We start from the raw sequence: 19,404 nt of genomic DNA on the forward strand, positions 1-19,404 counted from the left end.
ACAGGGTGGGTGCTGAGGAGGCCCTCTGCCAAGTTCACTGTAACTTCACTTCTCACAGTGAGGGAACCGCCAGAAAGCCCTTGGAGCTGAACACTGGGGGTGGAAATGATCCTTCAGGTATACCTTATACAAGATTGATGAATGTTACCTATTTCAAATTGTGGTGAAATGGTCATTAGCTTGGAGAGGGTAAATGTTTTAGCATCCAAATGTATATGTATAGGTAAAGGTATAGGTAAAGGGACCCCTGACCATTAGGTCCAGTCGTGACTGACTCTGGGGTTGCGGCCCTCATCTCGCTTTATTGGCCAAGGGAGCCGGCGTACAGCTTCCGGGTCATGTGGCCAGCATGACTAAGCTGCTTCTGGCGAACCAGAGCAGCACATGGAAACACCGTTTACCTTTCCGCCAGAGTGGTACCTATTTATCTACTTGCACTTTGACGTGCTTGTAGATATGCTAGGTTGGCAGGAGCAGGGACTGAGCAATGGGAGCTCACCCCGTCACGGCGATTCGAACCGCTGACCTTCTGATAGTTGTCCTAGGCTCTGTGGCTTAACCCACAACTCCACCCACGTCCCAATGTACCATATTTTTTGCTCTATAAGACTCACTTTTTCCCTCCTAAAAAGTAAGGGGAAATGTGTGTGCGTCTTATGGAGCAAATGCAGGCTGCGCAGCTATCCCAGAAGCCAGAACAGCAAGAGGGATTGCTGCTTTCACTGCTGTTCTGGCTTCTGAGATTCAGAATATTTTTTTCCTTGTTTTTCTCCTCCAAAAACTAGGTGCGTCTTGTGGTGTGGTGCGTCTTATAGAGTGAAAAATACGGTATATGTATAGGTATATGTATATGTATATGTATATCCTCAGCAAATGAATGAAGTTTTGTAATTCCGCTCAGATTCTTGTCAGATAGGCTTTGAATGTGTTCAGGCTTAACTGCCTGAAGCAATCAGGTGAGGATTCTCTGTAATGAAAGACCAAGCTGAAGCTCAGACGCTGCGTTCTTTAAAGCTGGAAACATTACTGTCCAGAAATTCAGGCTTTTTGTGGCTGCTGTCAGACACTTTAATGCTATGGTGGGTTAAAAAACAACAACCTGGCATTGCTCTTACAGTTGCTTTCCCCCCCTTTTTTTCTTTCCAGGCCATCAAGATGGATTTCAGCTCTTACAGCGGAGTCCCTAGGTTCCTGACCAGGCCTAAGGCCTTTGTGGTATCCATGGGGAAAGATGCCACACTCAGTTGCCAGATCATTGGAAATCCCATCCCGCTGGTCAGCTGGGAGAAGGATAAACTTCCTATCCAGACAGGGGGAAGATTTAAAATGGTGGAAGATGGCGACCTATATCGTTTAACCATTTATGACTTGAGTCTGGACGACAGCGGTCAATATATCTGCAGGGCCAAGAACTCGATTGGGGAAGCTTTTGCCGCAGTTAGCATCAAAGTTGGGGAGCAGACCACTGTGACAGAATCGGCACCTTATTTCATCCAGAAGCCCACTTCTATCCGAGTCATCATGGGAGAAGACGCCATGTTCAAATGCATTGTCCAGGGTAGCCCACCCCTTTCGGTGAACTGGGAGAAAGACGGGAGGCACCTGGGCGGTCGGTCAGAGTCCAACCGCATCCAGATTGAGACCCAGGGGGAGAAAAATGCACTCAAGATCCAAAGCACTCGGTTGGTGGACAGCGGGACGTACACTTGCCGTGCAGAGAACCCTCTTGGGGCCACCAGCGCAGCAGCTGCGTTGGTGGTGGACACGCCAGATTCTTACAGCCCAGGTGGTACAAGGCACGCTATAGACACAGACAGCAGCAAGACCTCCCCTCTGCTCTCACACTTGCAAAAAAGGCGAGAAGAAATCAGAAAGACAGACCTAACCACTGCCGACTCTCTAATCTCCTCGGCATACACCTCCATGGAAGGGCGGTCGAAACTCGGCCTGAGCCTCTCCCTTGACTATGAGAGGGCCGCCAGTTTGACGGCAAAGAGCTTCCGGGGCGATGGTGGTTCTTACTACGGGGTGACGACACGTACTTTCACCGTCACAGAGGGGAAACATGCCAAGATGAGCTGCTACGTGACGGGAGAACCCAAGCCAGAGATTGTTTGGAAGAAGGATGGCGAAGTCATCCTCGAAGGGCGGAGGCACATCATCTACGAGGATGAGCAGGAGAATTTTGTGCTGAAGATCCTCTTCTGCAAACAGGTTGACAACGGCCTCTACACATGTACGGCTTCCAACCTGGCAGGGCAAACCTACAGCTCTGTGCTGGTCACGGTCAAAGGTGAGTGGCTGTGTTTCACAATGGTTTGGGCTAATGGCATGTCCCAGTTCCATTTGTTGTTTTTTGTTTTTAAATCATTTTTATTAAGTTTCCCATTTTAACAATCCAATCAAATCACATTGAATGTTCCAAATTATGCAAGTACATATCAAATAGTCCAAATATTCTGCCTAAATTATAATTTTTTTGTTGGGACTTCCCATGCTTCAAGTTCGGGGGGGGGGGCGGTCTCCGATCATCTCATATCTCTGCTGCCTTGAATAGTCTTTCCAATAGTTACTTTAAATCTTCCTGTTGTTAACCTTCCTTCTTTCATGGCCTCTGAGTTGTTTCCACAAGCGAGTTGAAATAAGCAATGATGTGTTTCTGTGTGGATTTTATATGTATGACGCTCCGCTGTTGTTGCAGTATCTCCTCACATGCTGGTGTTTATGCCGAATCCATCCAAAAGTCATTTCGCTGCTGGCAGACGCCATCCTCTCTTGTCCCAGTTCCATTTGGGGTAAATTGGGGTGAGCTCCCGTCGCTCGGTCCCTGCTCCTGCCAACCTAGCAGTTCGAAAGCACGTCAAAGTGCAAGTAGATAAATAGGTACCGCTCTGGCGGGAAGGTAAATGGCATTTCCGTGCGCTGCTCTGGTTCGCCAGAAGCAGCTTAGTTATGCTGGCCACATGACCTGGAAGCTGTACGCCGGCTCCCTTGGCCAGTAAAGCAAGATGAGTGCCACAACCCCAGAGTCGGCCACGACTGGACCTAATGGTCAGGGGTCCCCTTTACCTTTTTATTGCTGCAGTATGGAGCAAGCCTGATTCACTGCCAGATTTAGGCAGGAATGCTATCAAATACCAGTTGCTGGAAACTGCAGGAGAGGAGAGTTGCTCTTGTGCAAGGGTCCTGCTTGTGAGCTTGGCTCTTCTTATGTTCTTAGATTTGCCAAGGCACTATTTGTTCATGTAGTTCACTTTTGTCCGCACTGTCTGTTAGGACCCTTCCAGGATCTCAGCAGAGATTCTTTCCCATCAAAATTTTAACTGGAGATGCCAGAGAACGTGGGATCCTCTGTATGTCAAACTTCTGCTCTGATACTAAGTTATGGTACATTTGGCTGCCCCAAGCAACCCCAAATTTTCACCCCAGAATCCCTGGTAATGTTGCAGAAGGTTCTAGCCCAGGCTTCCTCAACCTCGGCCCTCCAGATGTTTTTGGCCTACAACTCCCATGATCCCTAGTTAGCAGGACCAGTGGTCAGGGATGATGGGATTTGTAGTCTCAAAACATCTGGAGGGCTAAGGTTGAGGAAGCCTGTTCTAGGGTCACATGCTTTCTCACGGGTCCTTCTTCACCACAGCAACCACTTGGTTTGCTTCCGAAGTCAGACTGGTCCCAAACCTGGGATTTTTGCCTTACCTTTCAGTTCATAGTTGGCTTTCTTTCCAGAGCCACCTGGAGCTATTTGTTCTTTAGCACTTTCTGTAGCACAAGTATAAAGGTAAAAGTAAAGGGACCCCTGACCATTAGGTCCAGTCGTGGCCGACTCTGGGGTTGCGGTGCTCATCTCGCTTTACTGGCTGAGGGAGCCGGCGTACAGCTTCCGGGTCACGTGGCCAGCATGACTAAGCCGCTTCTGGCGAACCAGACCAGCGCACGGAAACGCCATTTACCTTTCTGCTGGAGTGGTACCTATGTATCTACTTGCACTTTGACGTACTTTCGAACTGCTAGGTTGGCAGGAGCAGGGACCGAGCAACGGGAGCTCACCCTGTCGCGGGATTTGAACTGCTGACCTTCTGATCGGCTAGTCCTAGACTCTGTGGTTTAACCCACAGCGCCACCCGCGTCTCATAGCACAAGTATAGGAAGCTACTTAATACCGAGTCAGGCCACTTGTCCCCTTAGCTCAGTATTGTCTACACTGACTGGCAGTGACTCTCTAGGGTTTTGGGCAGGGGAATCTTCCCTGGTCCTACCTGGAGATGCTGGCGATTGAAGCTGGGACCTTCTGCATGCAAGGCAGATGATCTATCACTGAGTTGCATCCCTTCTCAAAGAGTATGTGTTTTCAGTTTCTAGACTGTGCAGGTTGATTGGGTTGGGGTGGTGGAAGAGGTTGGTCTGGTGAATGAACAGTCCTGCCTCATAGTGGTGGAACAAGATTGATTCCTGGCCTCCTCCAGCCTGAGATTCTGATGAGCAAGTCCATTGCCTTCTTTTTTTAAAAAATTTTTTTATTAAGAATTTAAACAAAACATATTATCTTAAAACATATCATCCTTGAATCCCCCCCATAAAGTAACCCCCCGACTTTCCTCAGCTCCAATCTCTGGTTTCTCTACAAATGCTATTCTCTGCATGTTACAGAACTGTGTTGTTGTTTGTTGTTTAGTCGTGTCCGACTCTTCGTGTCCCCCTAAAGCAGAGCACTCCAGGCACTCCTGTCTTCCACTGCCTCCTGCAGTTTGGTCAAACTCATGCTGGTAGCTTCAAGAACACTGTCCAACCATCTCGTCCTCTGTCGTCCCCTTCGCCTTGTGCCCTCCATCTTTCCCAACATCAGGGTCTTTTTCAGGTAGTCTTCTCTTCTCATGAGGTGGCCAAAGTATTGGAGCCTCAGCTTCAGGATCTGTCCTTCCAGTGAGCACTCAGGGCTGGTTTCCCTAAGAATGGAGAGGTTTGATCTTCTTACAGTCCATGGGACTCTCAAGAGTCTCCTCCAGCACCATAATTCAAAAGCATCCATTCTTTGGCGATCAGCCTTCTTTATGGTCCAGCTTTCTTTATGGTCAGAACTGTATAGATCCTTAATTTATCTGACTGGTTATTGTCAGTAAAAAGTTTGAGAGTGTTTATTTAAAACCTGCCAAGGAGTCCAGTTCACTTTGTTGTTTCTTTAAGTACTTTGTAAAAGGTTCCCATTCATCTTTAAAGTCACAGTTATCCTTGTCCTGTAGTTTATGTGTCAGTTTTGCCAATTCTGCGTACTCCATCATTTTCTCTTGCCATAGTTCTTTAGTCGGGATTTCCTCATTCTTCCATCTTTGTGCTATTAAGACTCTTGCTGCCGTTGTCGCGTACATGAAGATATTTTCCAGCTTCCTTGGCAGGTCTTAACTCCATTGCCTTCTAAAGCCACCTTAGAATTGAGAGCGGGCATGGCTTAATAAGGCCTTCAGACACAGTACATCTATCAATGGGACGTTCCAGCAGTGAAGTGGTTTTACTGCTCATCTGCATAGATTAAAGCATTAGGGTGCTGAAGGATCAAGGCATACAGTCGCGGTGGGTTTGCTTCTCTTGAGAGCTGGCAAGCAAATGCCCGATACTTAAATCCAGCCTGTCCATGTCCATCAGGTATTGGGCAGGCAGTGACAGAAGGGCTGCAATGGTCTGGCAGCTGTTTGGCAGCCTGTGAGCCACGAGCCGCAGGGCCTCCCTCGCCTTCCATGGCAACAGGTGTCCCCAGGCACAAACACAGCCTCAAAGAGCTCAAAGCACTTGAAGCCGTCCCCTCGCTGAGTGCACTCAGCCTGAGCTGAAAAGCAGTACAAGAGGCCTCAACTGTCTTATGCTTCACCTCAGAAAACACATCTAGATCCTCCAGGGTCCTCTGACAAGGACAGTGTGTGCTGTGGTCACATCCACAACATGCACCCAAAAGGATAATGGGAACTATAGTTTTTATCCCTCACAGAGCTATAATTCCCTTAACAACCTACGGTCCCCAGGATTTTTTGGGCGGTGGAAATCAAGTGTTTCAAATGCATGGCTGTGAATTTTCAACAGGAACTGCTTGAGGGACCCAGTCTGGGTGTGCTGGTCTCGTGGGTTAACCGAGTGGCGAGGTCCGAGTCCAGTCCGAGGTCAAAGGTGCAATATGGAGGCAGTCTGTAAAAGCTGGGTGCAGGGCAGGGAGTCGGGTGAGGTCAGGAGCTCCGGCAGGAAAGCAGGACAGGGTTCAGGCAGGAACTGGCTACCAACAATGTTGCTCCCGCAACTTGGGACTGGGCTGGCTGGCTTTTATCTGCCCCGAGGCATAGGTGACTCGCCTCTCCTGGCCTGGAGGCGAGCACTCCTCCTGCAGGAACTTAGTTCCCTCCGCCTCTCTGCCCTGAGCCTCTGCAGCTCAGGAGAGGCTGGAGGGTTACCGGACCCAGAGGCAACCTCAGATTCCCCTGACGGGGCTGAGAGTGGAGCACCTGCAGGCAATGGGTCCTCCATCACCTCAGGAGCCAGAGCAGACTCAGCTGGTGCCTGCACCTGAGGATCCGGCACAGGTGAGGACCCTTCAGGCTCAAGCCCCAGCCCCGGCTCAGCTGGTTCTGGAGGTGGGGAATCCTGTGCAGGCTGGGATTCTTCAGGTTCAGCATCCGAGTTCGAATCCCAGGCCATCACACTGGATTTGGAGCATGTTTCAGATCAGAGCCCCGCAGCTTCTTTTTTCTTAGAAGTAAAACTTTCCAGTTTAAGGACACACTTTTTTTAAAAAAAGTCTGCACAATGTCATGTGTAGTTTGCTCCTAAGAGATCCAGAGAGCTGAATTTTAGCAAGGATGCCGGTGGCAAATTAGCCTAGGGGCCGTGTGCATGTTTTGTACCTTATTGTCAAGCACTTTCCATTTGCAGTTGAAGAGTCTTGGGTAGCCAGGATGGGGAAGACTGTTGACTTTGGAGGGGTGCTGCCAGTCAGAGGACTGAACTGCAAGGACCGTTTGCGTCACTCCACATAAAGGAACACCTGGGAACATCAAAAGCTGTCTTATATTGCGTCAGAGCATCAGCACATCTAGCTTAGTATTGTCTACACTGACTGGCAGCACCTCTCCAGGGTTTCAGACAGGGGAGATTCCCAGCACAACAACAACAACAACAACAACAACAACAACAACAACAACAACAACAACAATTTATTTATACCCCACCCATCTGGCTGGGTTTCCCCAGCCACTCTGGGTAGCTTCCAACAAAAGATTAAAATACAATAGTCTATTAAACTTTAAAAGCTTCCCTAAACAGGGCTGCCTTCAGATGTCTTCTAAATGTCAGGTAGTTGTTTTTCTCTTTGACATCTGGTGGGAGGGCGTTCCACAGGGCGGGCGCCACCACCGAGAAGGCCCTCTGCCTGGTTCCCTGTAACTTGGCTTCTCGCAGTGAGGGAACCGCCAGAAGGTCCTCGGTGCTGGATCTCAGTGTCCGGGCTGAACGATGGAGGTGGAGATGCTTCTTCAGGTATACTGGACCTATCGGCAGAGGACTGAATCTGGGACCTTTGCATGTGATGCAGATACTTTGCCACATAAGGCTCATCAAGATTTCCTGTAGTACCGTGATTTCCACGCACAGGTCCTGGATTTAAAGCCCCATATCCAAACATGTGGGGGTTTTTTGGTCCCGGTGCTCTCTCTGGGAAAACCACATTTTACTGCTGAATTGGAGCAAATGGCAATCTGCAGAAAACTCAACTGCCGTTTGCTGTGATTCAGCAATAAAATGCAAGTTCTCTCGGGAAAAGGACTGAGACAAAAACAGAACAAACCACACTCAGACACAGGGCTTTAAATCCCAAACCTGTGCCTAGGAATGTGGCACAAAAGGAAGCCTGGATGAGCCCTGAGCTACTGTATATCCTAGGAACCCCTTTAAAATATTGTAGTACCCCAAAAAGCATGATAGTTTAATGAAAACCACTAACCCACAACACACAAGTATAGGTCTACAAGCGATTGCGGCAGGTCCCTTCAGCGCTGTCGCCGACCTTAAATATTTCCCCACATCTGAAGGTAACTTTCAAAAGCCTCAGCAGAAATAGGGGTGTTAATGGCAGAAGTTGGCCGTAGGAAAGGTTGGGGTGTTTCCGCTGGCAATGAAGTTTCCCTTCGGGTGAGAGAGAAATAAAATATCCTGCCTTTCATTTAGGATAGATCTCAGCAGCTGTGAGAAAGTGCACTAAAGGGCTGACAGGACTGGCGTAACCAGCGTGGTTATTTTAGCAAAGATGAGAATGTGAAGCTCAAGTCAAAAACAGTGGCCATGTAACCTGGTCTCACATTGCACAGCTTAGAAATCTGGAAAAAGTGTTTGCATAGGTCATGGGTAGGCAAACTAAGGCCTGGGGGCCGGATCCGGCCCAATTGCCTTCTAAATCCGGCCTGTGGACGGTCCAGGAATCAGCGTGTTTTTACATGAGTAGAATGTGACCTTTTATTTAAAATGCATCTCTGGGTTATTTGTGAGGCATAGGATTTTGTTCATCCCCCCCCCCAATATAGTCTGGCCCCCCACAAGGTCTGAGGGACAGTGGACCGGCCCCTTGCTGAAAAAGTTTGCTGACGCCTGGCACAGGTTGTGAGGCTATGATAAACTGGAAAAATGGGGAAGGTGGGAGTGATTCCTGCCAGTTTCAAATGCTGAAAATGTGTTCCAATAGCTTACAGACGCCAAAGTAGTTTTAAAACATGTAATGTTTTGATGCCATTCCTTTAAATCAAACGCTCAGCTACTTTGGAAATAGGTGGACTGTAAGTTAAATGAATGGGGACGTGGGTGGTGCTGTGGGTTAAACCACAGAGCCTAGGACTTGCTGATCAGAAGGTCGGCGGTTTGAATCCCCGCGACAGGGTGAGCTCCTGTTGCTTGGTCCCTGCTCCTGCCAACCTAGCAGTTCAAAATCACGTCAAAGTGCAAGTAGATAAATAGGTACCGCTCCGGCGGGAAGGTAAACGGCGTTTCCGTGCGCTGCTCTGGTTCGCCAGAAGCGGCTTAGTCATGCTGGCCACATGACCCGGAAGCTGTACGCTGGCTCCCTCGGCCAATAAAGCGAGATGAGCGCTGCAACCCCAGAGTCGGTCAGGACTGGACCTAATGGTCAGCAGTCCCTTTACCTTTACTAAGTTAAATGAAAAGAGATTGAAGGAACAATTGATTTGTTCAAATGGAGTGATTTGATCATCACTAGCACCGCCATTTTATCTGTATGCCGCCTTTCCATAATTAAAACTATCCTCACACCACCCAAGTCTGCTGTTGGGGGAAACATGATACCTTTCATCTCCTCAATTCCACCAGTGCTTTGCCCAGTTTATAAAGCACCATAAACCTGGCAAGAACTCAGTTCTCTATTTGATCCACCAGAATTCCACAAATATGATGTGGGTTTTGGCAACCTGGAAGATTTTCCCTATCGTTTATCATCCAAAACTTAGTTTATGACCCACCACCCAACTAAAGAGTGCAACAACACTCAATAGCATTCCTCACAGTGCTTCCAAGAGATAAATTCTGCATGGAACCCTCCTGGTGGTTGCTGTACAAGATTGGACTTTTGCCTAGAGTGCTTCTGTCCTTGTGCCGAGATCATTGTCAACAAACAGCACTGCTTGCTTTTATAATCTTAACCACACAGACCATAATGCCACCTACCTCCAGAAACAGTTTTGACATCACAGTCAAAGAGATTTACAAAGGAGGAGCTGTCATCGTCATGTGCTAGTTGGATTACATATGGGAGGTTAACGGGCAACTTTCCAGCACCACTATCATTCTGCAAACCAGTATCCTTGGGCCCAACTAATGGACTGCCAAAGGGAACTGTGGAACCCTGCTGCAGAACCACCTTAAAGGAGTGCAGGAGCAAAAACTATGAAGAGACACTCCAGGAGTATTCTATCTGCTGTCACAAATTTGCAAACTGGGTTATACAGAGGAAACCATTGTCTTGGGCCATAACTCTCACAGAGGAGTCAACTGGCTATGTGGTCCTTATTGTCATGCTGCTAGCATTCCTGTTTATTGTAGGATATCACAGACCACAACTGTGACAATGGGCACCACATTAGGTAAAGGTAAAGGTAAAGGACCCCTGGATGGTTAAGTCCAGTCAAAGGCGACTATGGGGTATGGCACTCATCTAGCTTCAGGCCGAGGGAGCCGGCGTTTGTCCACAGACAGCTTTCCGGGTCATGTGGCCAGCATGACTAAAATGTTACTGGTGCAACGGGACACCGTGACGAGTGCCAGAGCGCACTGAAATGCCGTTTACCTTCCTGCCACAGCGGCATCTATTTATCTACTTGCACTGGTATGCTTTAGAACTGTTTGGTTGGCAGAAGCTTGGACAGAGCAACGGAAGCTCACCCCTTTGCTCGGATTCGAACTGTCGACCTTCTGACTGGCAAGCCCAGAGTCTCAGTGGTTTAGACCACAGCGCCACCCGTGGCCCTATGTGCATCACATTAACAGCCACTGGAATAGGTTCAGAGTATGAGTCGCCAATTGACAACCTATGTACGATGAAGCAGACCTAGCAGAGGAAGTCAGAGAACAGCATGTACTGCCACCCACAGCTCTCGGCCAAGACGTCTCCAGTGAATCATCAGTTAACCTTCCATCTTGCAGGCCGGCCTTAGGTGAAAGGTCTTTCTTGCTTACAGCCCCACAACTGGGGTGCCATCAAAATTCCAAACCATAATAATATATATATAGTGGTACATACGCTTCAGGTTACATACGTACGCTTCAGGTTACAGACTCTGCTAACTCAGAAATAGTACCTCGGGTTAAGAACTTTGCTTTGGGATGAGAACTGAAATCATGCTGCAGCGGCACGGCAGCAGCAGGAGGCCCCATTAGCTAAAGTGGTGCTTCAGGTTAAGAACAGTTTCAGGTTAAGAATGGACCTCCAGAACGAATTAAAAACATAACCCGAGGTACCAATGTATACTTTAGTGACAGGAATCCAGTGATGTGAAGGGGAAGAGAGCTCCTGGTTGGGAGGGTGCTTGACCCTTCCACCTCCCTCTGGCACCACTAATGAGTCAGGAGAAGATATTTTTCCACATGCAAGGGCATTTTCTGTAGGAAAGCATTCAGGGATGCGATCTGCCAAGAAGTTTCAAGTCCTGTTCCAGGATGATGGTACCACATGATCTTTTGGGGATGTGTAGACCAAGCCTTGATTTAGAATGCAGCGCATTCATCTCTGAAGTAACCGACTGTTTGAATACTCAAAGTATTCCAAACAGAGGGAAGAACAAAGGAATGTCATTTGTCATGCTGGCAGTACTGTGTGCTGTTCCAAACAGGTGTTCTTGTCACAGAGTTGGCAATGATTTATAACCTTCACGCCCACTACCAACCCTCTTGGAGGGCATCAGGAGTGGCACAACTCACTTCTGACCTTTAAACATTCAGGAGGAAGAAATCGGGGGGTGGGAGGAAGAGAGAATAAACCCCAAAGAAGTGGAACTGCAAGTTGACACTGAGGCTGCATACACACGATACCTACACTTTCCAGAATGGTTTACCAGTCTATCCTGCTTCCTAGAGAACTATGGGAATTGTAGTTCTGTGAGGGTAACAGGAGTCTTCTAACAACCCTCAGGACCTTTAACAAACCCCAGTTCTCAGGATTCTTGGGGGAAACCATGACTGTTTAAAGTGGTACCATAATGCTTTAAATGCGTAGTGCAGATGCAGCCTCAGTTGATTATCTTTATGAGTTTGCAGTCTGTATGAGTTTGCTTGTTCATCCACCATGACAACGTAGTGTGTGCGTGCTCAGAGGATGACCTCCAAACTATCCTAAATATCTTCACAGAAGCTTACGAAAAGCTTGGCTTGTTGCTCAACATCCAAAAAATCAAAGTGCTGCACCAACAAGTACAATATAACCCCTCTGCAGTGCCACAAATCCAACTCAATGGTGTAACGTTGAAAAATGTTGATCACTTCTCCTATCTAGGCAGTTATTTTTCCACAAGGGTCAACACTGATGCTGAAATCCAGCATCGCCTGAGTTCTGCGAGTGCGGCTTTCTTCCGACTGAAGTGCAGAATGTTTGTGGACCGGGACATTCACAGGGAAACCAAAATGCTTGTTTACAAAGCTATTGCACTACCAACCTTACTATATGCTTGTGAAACATGGACCACTTATAAACGCCATCTCCAACTCCTCGAAAGTTTCCATCAACAGTGTCTCTGAAAAATCTTACACATCATTTGGGAAGGTAGGCAAACTAATATAAGTGTACTGGATGAAGCAAAGATCACCAGTGTTGAAGCAATGATTCTTCAACATCAACTTCGTTGGACTGGTCATGTTGTGCGGATGCCTGATGATCATCTTCCAAAGCAACTACTCTATTCTGAACTTAAAAATGGAAAGCATAATGCTGGTGGTCAACAAAAGAGGTTTAGAGACTGTCTTAAGGCAAATCTTTAAAAATGTAGTATAAACACCGACAACTGGGAAACATTGGCCTGCAAGCGCTCCAGTTGGAGAACAGCCTTTACCAAAGGTATCATGGGCTTTGAAGACACTCGAACTCAGGACACAAGGGAGAAACGTGCTAAGAGGAAGGCACACTTGGCAAATCCACACCATGACCAACTCCCGCCTGGAAACCAATGTCCCCACTGTGGAAGGACGTGTGGATCCAGAATTGGCCTCCACAGTCACTTACAGACTCAATTTTAAAACTGTGTTTATGGAAGACAATCTTACGCTAAGACCAGACCATGTCATTACCGAGGAGGTTTAGTCGTTGTTTGAGGACTGAGGAGGCAGGTTTAGTCGTTGTTTGAGGACTATCCCTGCCTCCAGGTCTGGTCCTGTCCGGAAGGATACTGGAATCAGCAAGGGAAACCCACATGACCTGAAAGTGTTGCTGTGCAATGCCAGGTCAATGATGAATAAAACCACTGCCATCCACAACCTGATCGTGGATGGAGGATTTGACCTGGCATGTGTGACAGAGACCTGGATGAATGAAGCAGATGGCCTGTCCTTGCCGCTGCTTGCCCACCAGGTTTCTCTTACGCACAGCAACCCAGGTCATGTGGGCGGGGAGGGGGGGTTGCAGTGATTTTTAGGAAGTCATTAGTCTGCACCAGGCATCCTATTGGGAAGACCCAGTTCTCTGAGTGCATGTTCTGGAAGTTGGGCAATAGGGGCAGTACAGGATTCCTATTGGTGTACCGACCTCCCCACTGCACCAAGGATTCCCTGCCCGAGCTGCTTCAGGTCGTGGCGGATATGCTCCTGGAGACACCTAGCTTGGTCGTCCTAGGGGATTTTAACATCCATGCTGACACGACCTTACAAGGGGCCTCTCGGGACTTCGTGGAAAGCATGGCCTCCATGGGGCTGTCCCTGAATAAGTTTGGCCCAACTCATAGCTGCGGACATGCCTTAGACTTGGTGTTTACCTCTACGAATGTTGGTGATCTGACATTAACTAAAAGCGAAACAAAAGAAGTGCCATGGTCAGATCACTTCCTGGTGCAACTGGACTTCTCCGCGACCCTTCCCCTCTGCAGGGTGGTGGGACCGATTCGGATGGTCCGCCCCCACCACTTAATGGATCCAATTGGCTTCCAGAGAGTGGTAGGGGATGTTTTATCCCAAGTTGATGGCCTTTCAGCTGATTCCCTGGTGGCCCGCTGGAATGCGGAGTTAACCAGGGCTATTGATTGTCTGGCTCCAAAGCACCCTCTCCGATTGCATGGAGCCCGGACAGCCCCGTGGTTTTCCCCGGAGCTGAGGGCAATGAAACAATCGTTGAGACAGCTAGAGCGCCGGTGGCGGAAAACTCATTCTGAATCAGACCGGACATGGGCTAGAGCTCAACGTCGAGCCTACCAAGTGGCAATGGCGACGACGAAGAGGGCCTTCTTCGCCGCCTCCATTGCATCTGCAGAAAACAGCAGCAGGAGACTTTTGCAGGTGGTTCGCAATCTATCAGAACCACCTGCACCACCGGGGCCTGGTAGGGACCCCAAGATCTCCTGCAATGCTTTTGCAAAGTTTTTTTGCAGATAAAGTCGCTCAGATTCAGAAGGAGGTAGACTCCTCCGTGGGAGCAGGGCCAGGGCGGGAGAGTGCTAGAGTTCTGTCTAGTCCTGTTACATGGGATCAATTCCAATCTGTTACCTCCGAGGATGTGGACAGGCTGCTTAGACAAGTGAAACCGACCACCTGTCTCATTGATCCTTGCCCATCCTGGCTGATAAAAGTGAGCCGGGAAGGGCTGGGCGATGGGCTCTGCGGGGTGGTGAATGCTTCCCTCTGTGAGGGAGCCTTCCCAGACCCGCTGAAAGAGGCGGTCATTAAACCGCTTCTTAAAAAAACATCTTTAGACCCAGCCAATTTGGCCAACTATCGCCCAGTCTCAAATTTACCATTCTTGGGCAAGGTGATTGAGCGGGTGGTTGCCAAACAACTCCAAGCACGCCTGGAGGATGCGGACCATTTGGATCCCTTCCAATCGGGATTCAGGCCTCACCATGGGACTGAAACTGCCTTGGTCGCGCTGGTTGATGATCTCCGGCGGGCTAGGGACAAAGGTGAGAGCTGTTTCCTAGTTCTGCTGGATCTCTCAGCGGCCTTTGACACCATCGACCATAACATCCTTCTGGACCGTCTAGAGGGGCTGGGAGCTGGGGGCACTGTTATACGGTGGTTCCGCTCCTTTCTCCTGGGCCATGTCCAGAAAGTGGTGGTGGAGGATGAGTGTTCAGACCCCTGGGCTCTCACTTGTGGGGTGCCTCAGGGTTCCGTCCTCTCCCCCATGCTTTTTAATATCTATATGAAGTTGCTGGGAGAGATCATTAGGGGGTTTGGGCTGGGTGTTCATCAGTATGCAGATGACACCCAGCTCTACCTCTCCTTTAAATCAGAACCAGTGAAGGCGGTGAAGGTCCTGTGTGAGTGCCTGGAGGCTTTGGAGGATGGATGGCGGCTAACAGATTGAGGTTGAATCCTGACAAGACAGAAGTACTGTTTTTGGGGGACAGGGGGCGGGCGGGTGTGGGGGATTCCCTGGTCCTGAATGGGGTAACTGTGCCCCTGAAGGACCAGGTGTGCAGCCTGGGAGTCATTTTGGACTCACAGCTGTCCATGGAGGCACAGGTTAATTCTGTGTTGAGGGCGGCTGTCTATCAGCTCCACCTGGTACGCAGGCTGAGACCCTACCTGCCCGCGGACTGTCTTGCCAGAGTGGTGCATGCTCTAGTTATCTCCCACTTGGACTACAGCAACGCGCTCTACGTGGGGCTACCTTTGAAGGTGATCCGGAAACTGCAATTAATCCAGAATGCGGCAGCTAGACTGGTGACTGGGAGTGGCCGCCGGGACCACATAACACCGGTTCTGAGAGATCTGCATTGGCTCCCAGTACGTTTCCGAGCACAATTCAATGTGTTGGTGCTGACCTTTAAAGCCCTAAACGGCCTCGGTCCTGTATACCTGAAGAAGCATCTCCACCCCCATTGTTCAGCCCGGACACTGAGATCCAGCGCCGAGGGCCTTCTGGCGGTTCCCTCATTGCGAGAAGTAAGGTTACAGGGAACCAGGCAGAGGGTCTTCTCGGTAGTGACGCCTGCCCTGTGGAACGCCCTCCCAGGAGATGTCAAAGCAATAAACAACTATTTTACTTTTAAAAGACAACTGAAGGCAGCCCTCTTTAGGGAAGTTTTTAATGTCTGATGCTGTACTGTTTTTAATATTCAGTTGGAAGCCGCCCAGAGTGGCTGGGGAAACCCAGCCAGATGGGGGGGGTATAAATAATATATTATTATTATTATTATTATTATTATTACTTGGCTACGAGGGATTGCCAAAGAAGAAGGTGATGGTGAGGAGTGGAAGATGCCTTTGCCTTCTTGCTCATTGGCTCTCTGCCTGGCAAACAAGCAGGTGGTAGCAATGATATGGATAAAGAGGAGCAGGAGGAGCTGGTGATAACTGGGAAGCAGTGTAACACAGTGGTAGAAGTGCTGGATTAGGATGTGGTCTAAATCTCCACTTGGCCATGATGCTCACTGGGTGACCTTGGGCTAGTCACCAATACTCAGCCTAACTGACCTCATAAGGTAGTTGTTAGGATAACACGGAAAGGGAGGGAGGGGAGAACCATCAACTCCCCACAGGAAACTGGGGATATCTATGTAACAATAATGAAATGAAAATAGTGTTGGTGAGGAGGCTGCCTTAGCCATGTTTGTTGTGGTTCAGTACTAGTTTGTTAGGGATGCAAGTGGCACTGTGGTCTAAATCACAGAGCCTAGGGCTTGCCGATCAGAAGCTCGGCGGTTCGAATCCCCACGATGGGGTGAGCTCCCGTTGCTCGGTCCCTGCTCCTGCCAACCTAGCAGTTTGAAAGCACGTCAAAGTGCAAGTAGATAAATATGTACCACTCCGGCGGGAAGGTAAACAGCGTTTCCGTGCGCTGCTCTGGTTCGCCAGAAGTGGCTTAGTCATGCTGGCCGCATGACCTGGAAGCTGTCTGCGGACAAACGTCGGCTCCCTCGGCCTATAGAGTGACTGGTCCTTTACCTTTACCAGCTTGCTGTACATTGGCATAACAGTTCTACAAAAGCACTGCATCAGTTTACAGAATCAGGCTGTATGTTATAAATCAGGGGTGAGGTTTCAACCTGAGGGCCACACTCCCTTCTGAACAAGCTTCTGCAGGGGCCACATCTCACTGGCAAGAAGCAAAAACGAATGGCGAAAGAAATACAAATCTTACCTTTCTGCAATAGGCTGATATCTGCACACAATCTCACCACTCCTTACTCCATCTCGGCAAGCAAAATGCATTTTTTAAAATAATTTTTTAACTGGAAATTTCAACACAATGGTTTTATCAAAAATACAGCATCCACATTATTATTATTTCCCCCCTCTACTTCCCACCAAACAAAAAAACCCAACCTTCCACCCCACCCCTGGACTTCCCTCAGGTCCTTTCTCTGGTTTCTCAAGACATATTTCTATCTGCATGTTATAAAATTGTAAAGATCCTCAAGTTGTCTATCTATATATTACAATAAACAGTTTGTGAATGGTTATTCAAAACCTGCCAAAGATTCCAGTTCATTTTGTTGCTTCTTCAAATATTTCATAAAAGGTTCCCTTTTGTCTTTGAAGTGACAGTTATCCTTATCCCATAGTTTGTGTGTCAGTTTTGCCAATTCCGCATAATCCATCAGTTTTTCTTGCCACAGTACTTTCATCGGGATTTCCTCATTCTTCCATCCTTGTGCTCTTGCCGCCATTGTCGCATACATAAAGATATTTTTTAGTTTCTTTGGCAGGTCTTTTCCCACTATCCCTAATAAGAAAGCTTCAGGCTTTTCCACAAATGTTAAATGGAACATTTTCATATCATTTCCCAAAACATTTTGATTTTACTGCAGTCCCACCACACATGGTAAAAAGTCCCAAGCAAAATGCATTATCAGTGTTCAGGGACGCAGTTCAGGCAGGCAAAAACATTCAAAGAGGACACAAAGCGGGGCTTGGAGGAACGTGGCAGGAGAGAGCATGTGGCCTTGGGAGCATCCGAAGGGCCACATAGAGAGGCTTGGAGGGCCACATTCAGCTCCTGGGCCCAAGGTCTCCTGTTGTTAACTATTTCATCATAGTGTATTTAGAGCAATCCTTACCTGGCTCTGTTATGCTCTTGTGTTCCCATACTTATTGCTTCTTTTCCTTGCTCCCAAGAACCGAGAATACCTTTCAAGATGAAACTTAGAGACCTGGAAGTTCGGGAGAAGGAATCTGCTTCCTTCCAGTGTGAGGTGCCCGTTCCCAGCACAGAAACCACCTGGTTCAAAGAGGAGACAAAACTCCAGCAGAGCCAAAAGTACAACATTGAGGAAGAAGGCACGTGTCGGAAGCTTACAGTCCAGAACGTTACCATGGACGATGATGCTGTCTATATATGCGAAATGAAAGAGGGAAGCAGAACCATTGCAGAATTAAGTGTCCAAGGTAAGTGAAAATGAAGCACATGAAATGCTTTTTTCCTTAGGGTGCTTCTAATGCAGGCATCCCCAACCTGCAGCCCTCCAGATGTTTTGGCCTACAACTCCCATGATCCCTAGCTAACAGGACCAATGGTCAGGGATGATGGGAATTGTAGTCCAAAACATCTGGAGGGCCGAAGGCTGGGGATGCCTGTTCTAATGCAAGTTGTGAATCTGGTAGCACTCATTCATGATTTGTTTAAATTTATACCCTGCCCTTTTTTAGTCTTCAATTTATATTCCCCAATTTTAAGATAGCTCTGAGCACTCTTGCACTCTCTGAATGAGCATAATGCGTTCAGCTCAGATATTATTATTCTGTCTTATTTCAGTATGTCTAATTCCAGAATCTAAAGAATAACCCCCATGCTATTCCAAACTATTATCTTGTGGCATCCTGCCTTTCATATTTGCTTTGCTGCTGATAATTTATTCAAATTTGTTTCGCATGATTTATCTAACAGACCCTTCATTTTAAGAGTGAATATTGGTTTCTGCTATCGTGCATTGCCTTAACTGGTCTAGTGTTTGCAATCACATTTGATATCCCCTACAACGTGGGTGGCGCTGTGGTCTAAACCACTGAGCTTAGGGCTTGCCGATCTGAAGGTCGCTGGTTTGAATCCCCACGACTGGGTGAGCTCCCGTTGCTCGGTCCCTGCTCCTGCCAACCTAGCAGTTCGAAAGCACGTCAAAGTGCAAGTAGATAAATAGGTTCCGCTCCGGCGGGAAGGTAAATGGCATTTCCGTGTGCTGCTCTGGTTTTTCAGAAGTGGCTTAGTCATGCTGGCCACAGGACCCAGAAAAACTGTCTGTGGACAAACGCCAGCTCCCTCGGCCTATGGAACGAGATGAGCGCACAACCCCAGAGTCGTCTGCGACTGGACCTAATGGTCAGGGGTCCCTTTCCCTTTCCCTTTCCCTTTACGATCCCCACAGACACAACACTTTACAGAGAAATCTATTCACACACACTCAGATAAGAGCCATCAAGAGCTATCAAGTGATGAATGCCCATGTCTGAATGAGCTTTTAGATGGTAGACTGGGTTTGACAAAAATGGAAAACTGCAGTGACAAGAAGCTAGTGGTGCACCAATAAAGCTGCTAGCTCATTTGCAAAGTTAAGCAGGCTCCAGTATGGTTTCAAATTGGATGGGGAGCCATGTGTTGAAATTCCTGCATTGCAGGGGGTTGGACTAGATGACCCTTGGGATCCCTTCCAGCCCTCACATTTCTATGGTTCTGTGATATTATGAACCCACAGTGCTGCAGTGGCAAAACTAGCTGTGTGTTGCTCCACTATC

At 48.2% G+C, this 19,404-nt stretch overlaps 2 protein-coding genes across 24 annotated transcripts in view; one reads left to right on the forward strand and one right to left on the reverse strand.

Moving 5' to 3' along the window:
- LOC308459086 (7-alpha-hydroxycholest-4-en-3-one 12-alpha-hydroxylase-like) overlaps window positions 1–19,404 on the reverse strand; it is a 393,862-nt gene that overhangs the window by 91,540 nt on the left and 282,918 nt on the right. The window lies entirely within an intron of this gene.
- The window catches only part of OBSCN (obscurin, cytoskeletal calmodulin and titin-interacting RhoGEF), a 264,501-nt gene that overhangs the window by 11,800 nt on the left and 233,297 nt on the right, over window positions 1–19,404 (forward strand). For all 23 annotated transcript variants that reach the window (XM_080973891.1, XM_080973911.1, XM_080973892.1 and 20 more), the window contains exons 2-3: window positions 1,147–2,293; window positions 17,794–18,063. In XM_080973891.1, coding sequence (XP_080830017.1) covers window positions 1,156–2,293; window positions 17,794–18,063 — 1,408 coding nt within the window. In that variant the 5' untranslated portion in view covers window positions 1,147–1,155. The remainder of the gene's footprint in view (window positions 1–1,146; window positions 2,294–17,793; window positions 18,064–19,404) is intronic.

The sequence above is a fragment of the Podarcis pityusensis genome, assembly GCF_964106645.2.
Source record: "Podarcis pityusensis genome assembly, chromosome: 12".
Lineage (NCBI taxonomy): Eukaryota > Metazoa > Chordata > Lepidosauria > Squamata > Lacertidae > Podarcis > Podarcis pityusensis.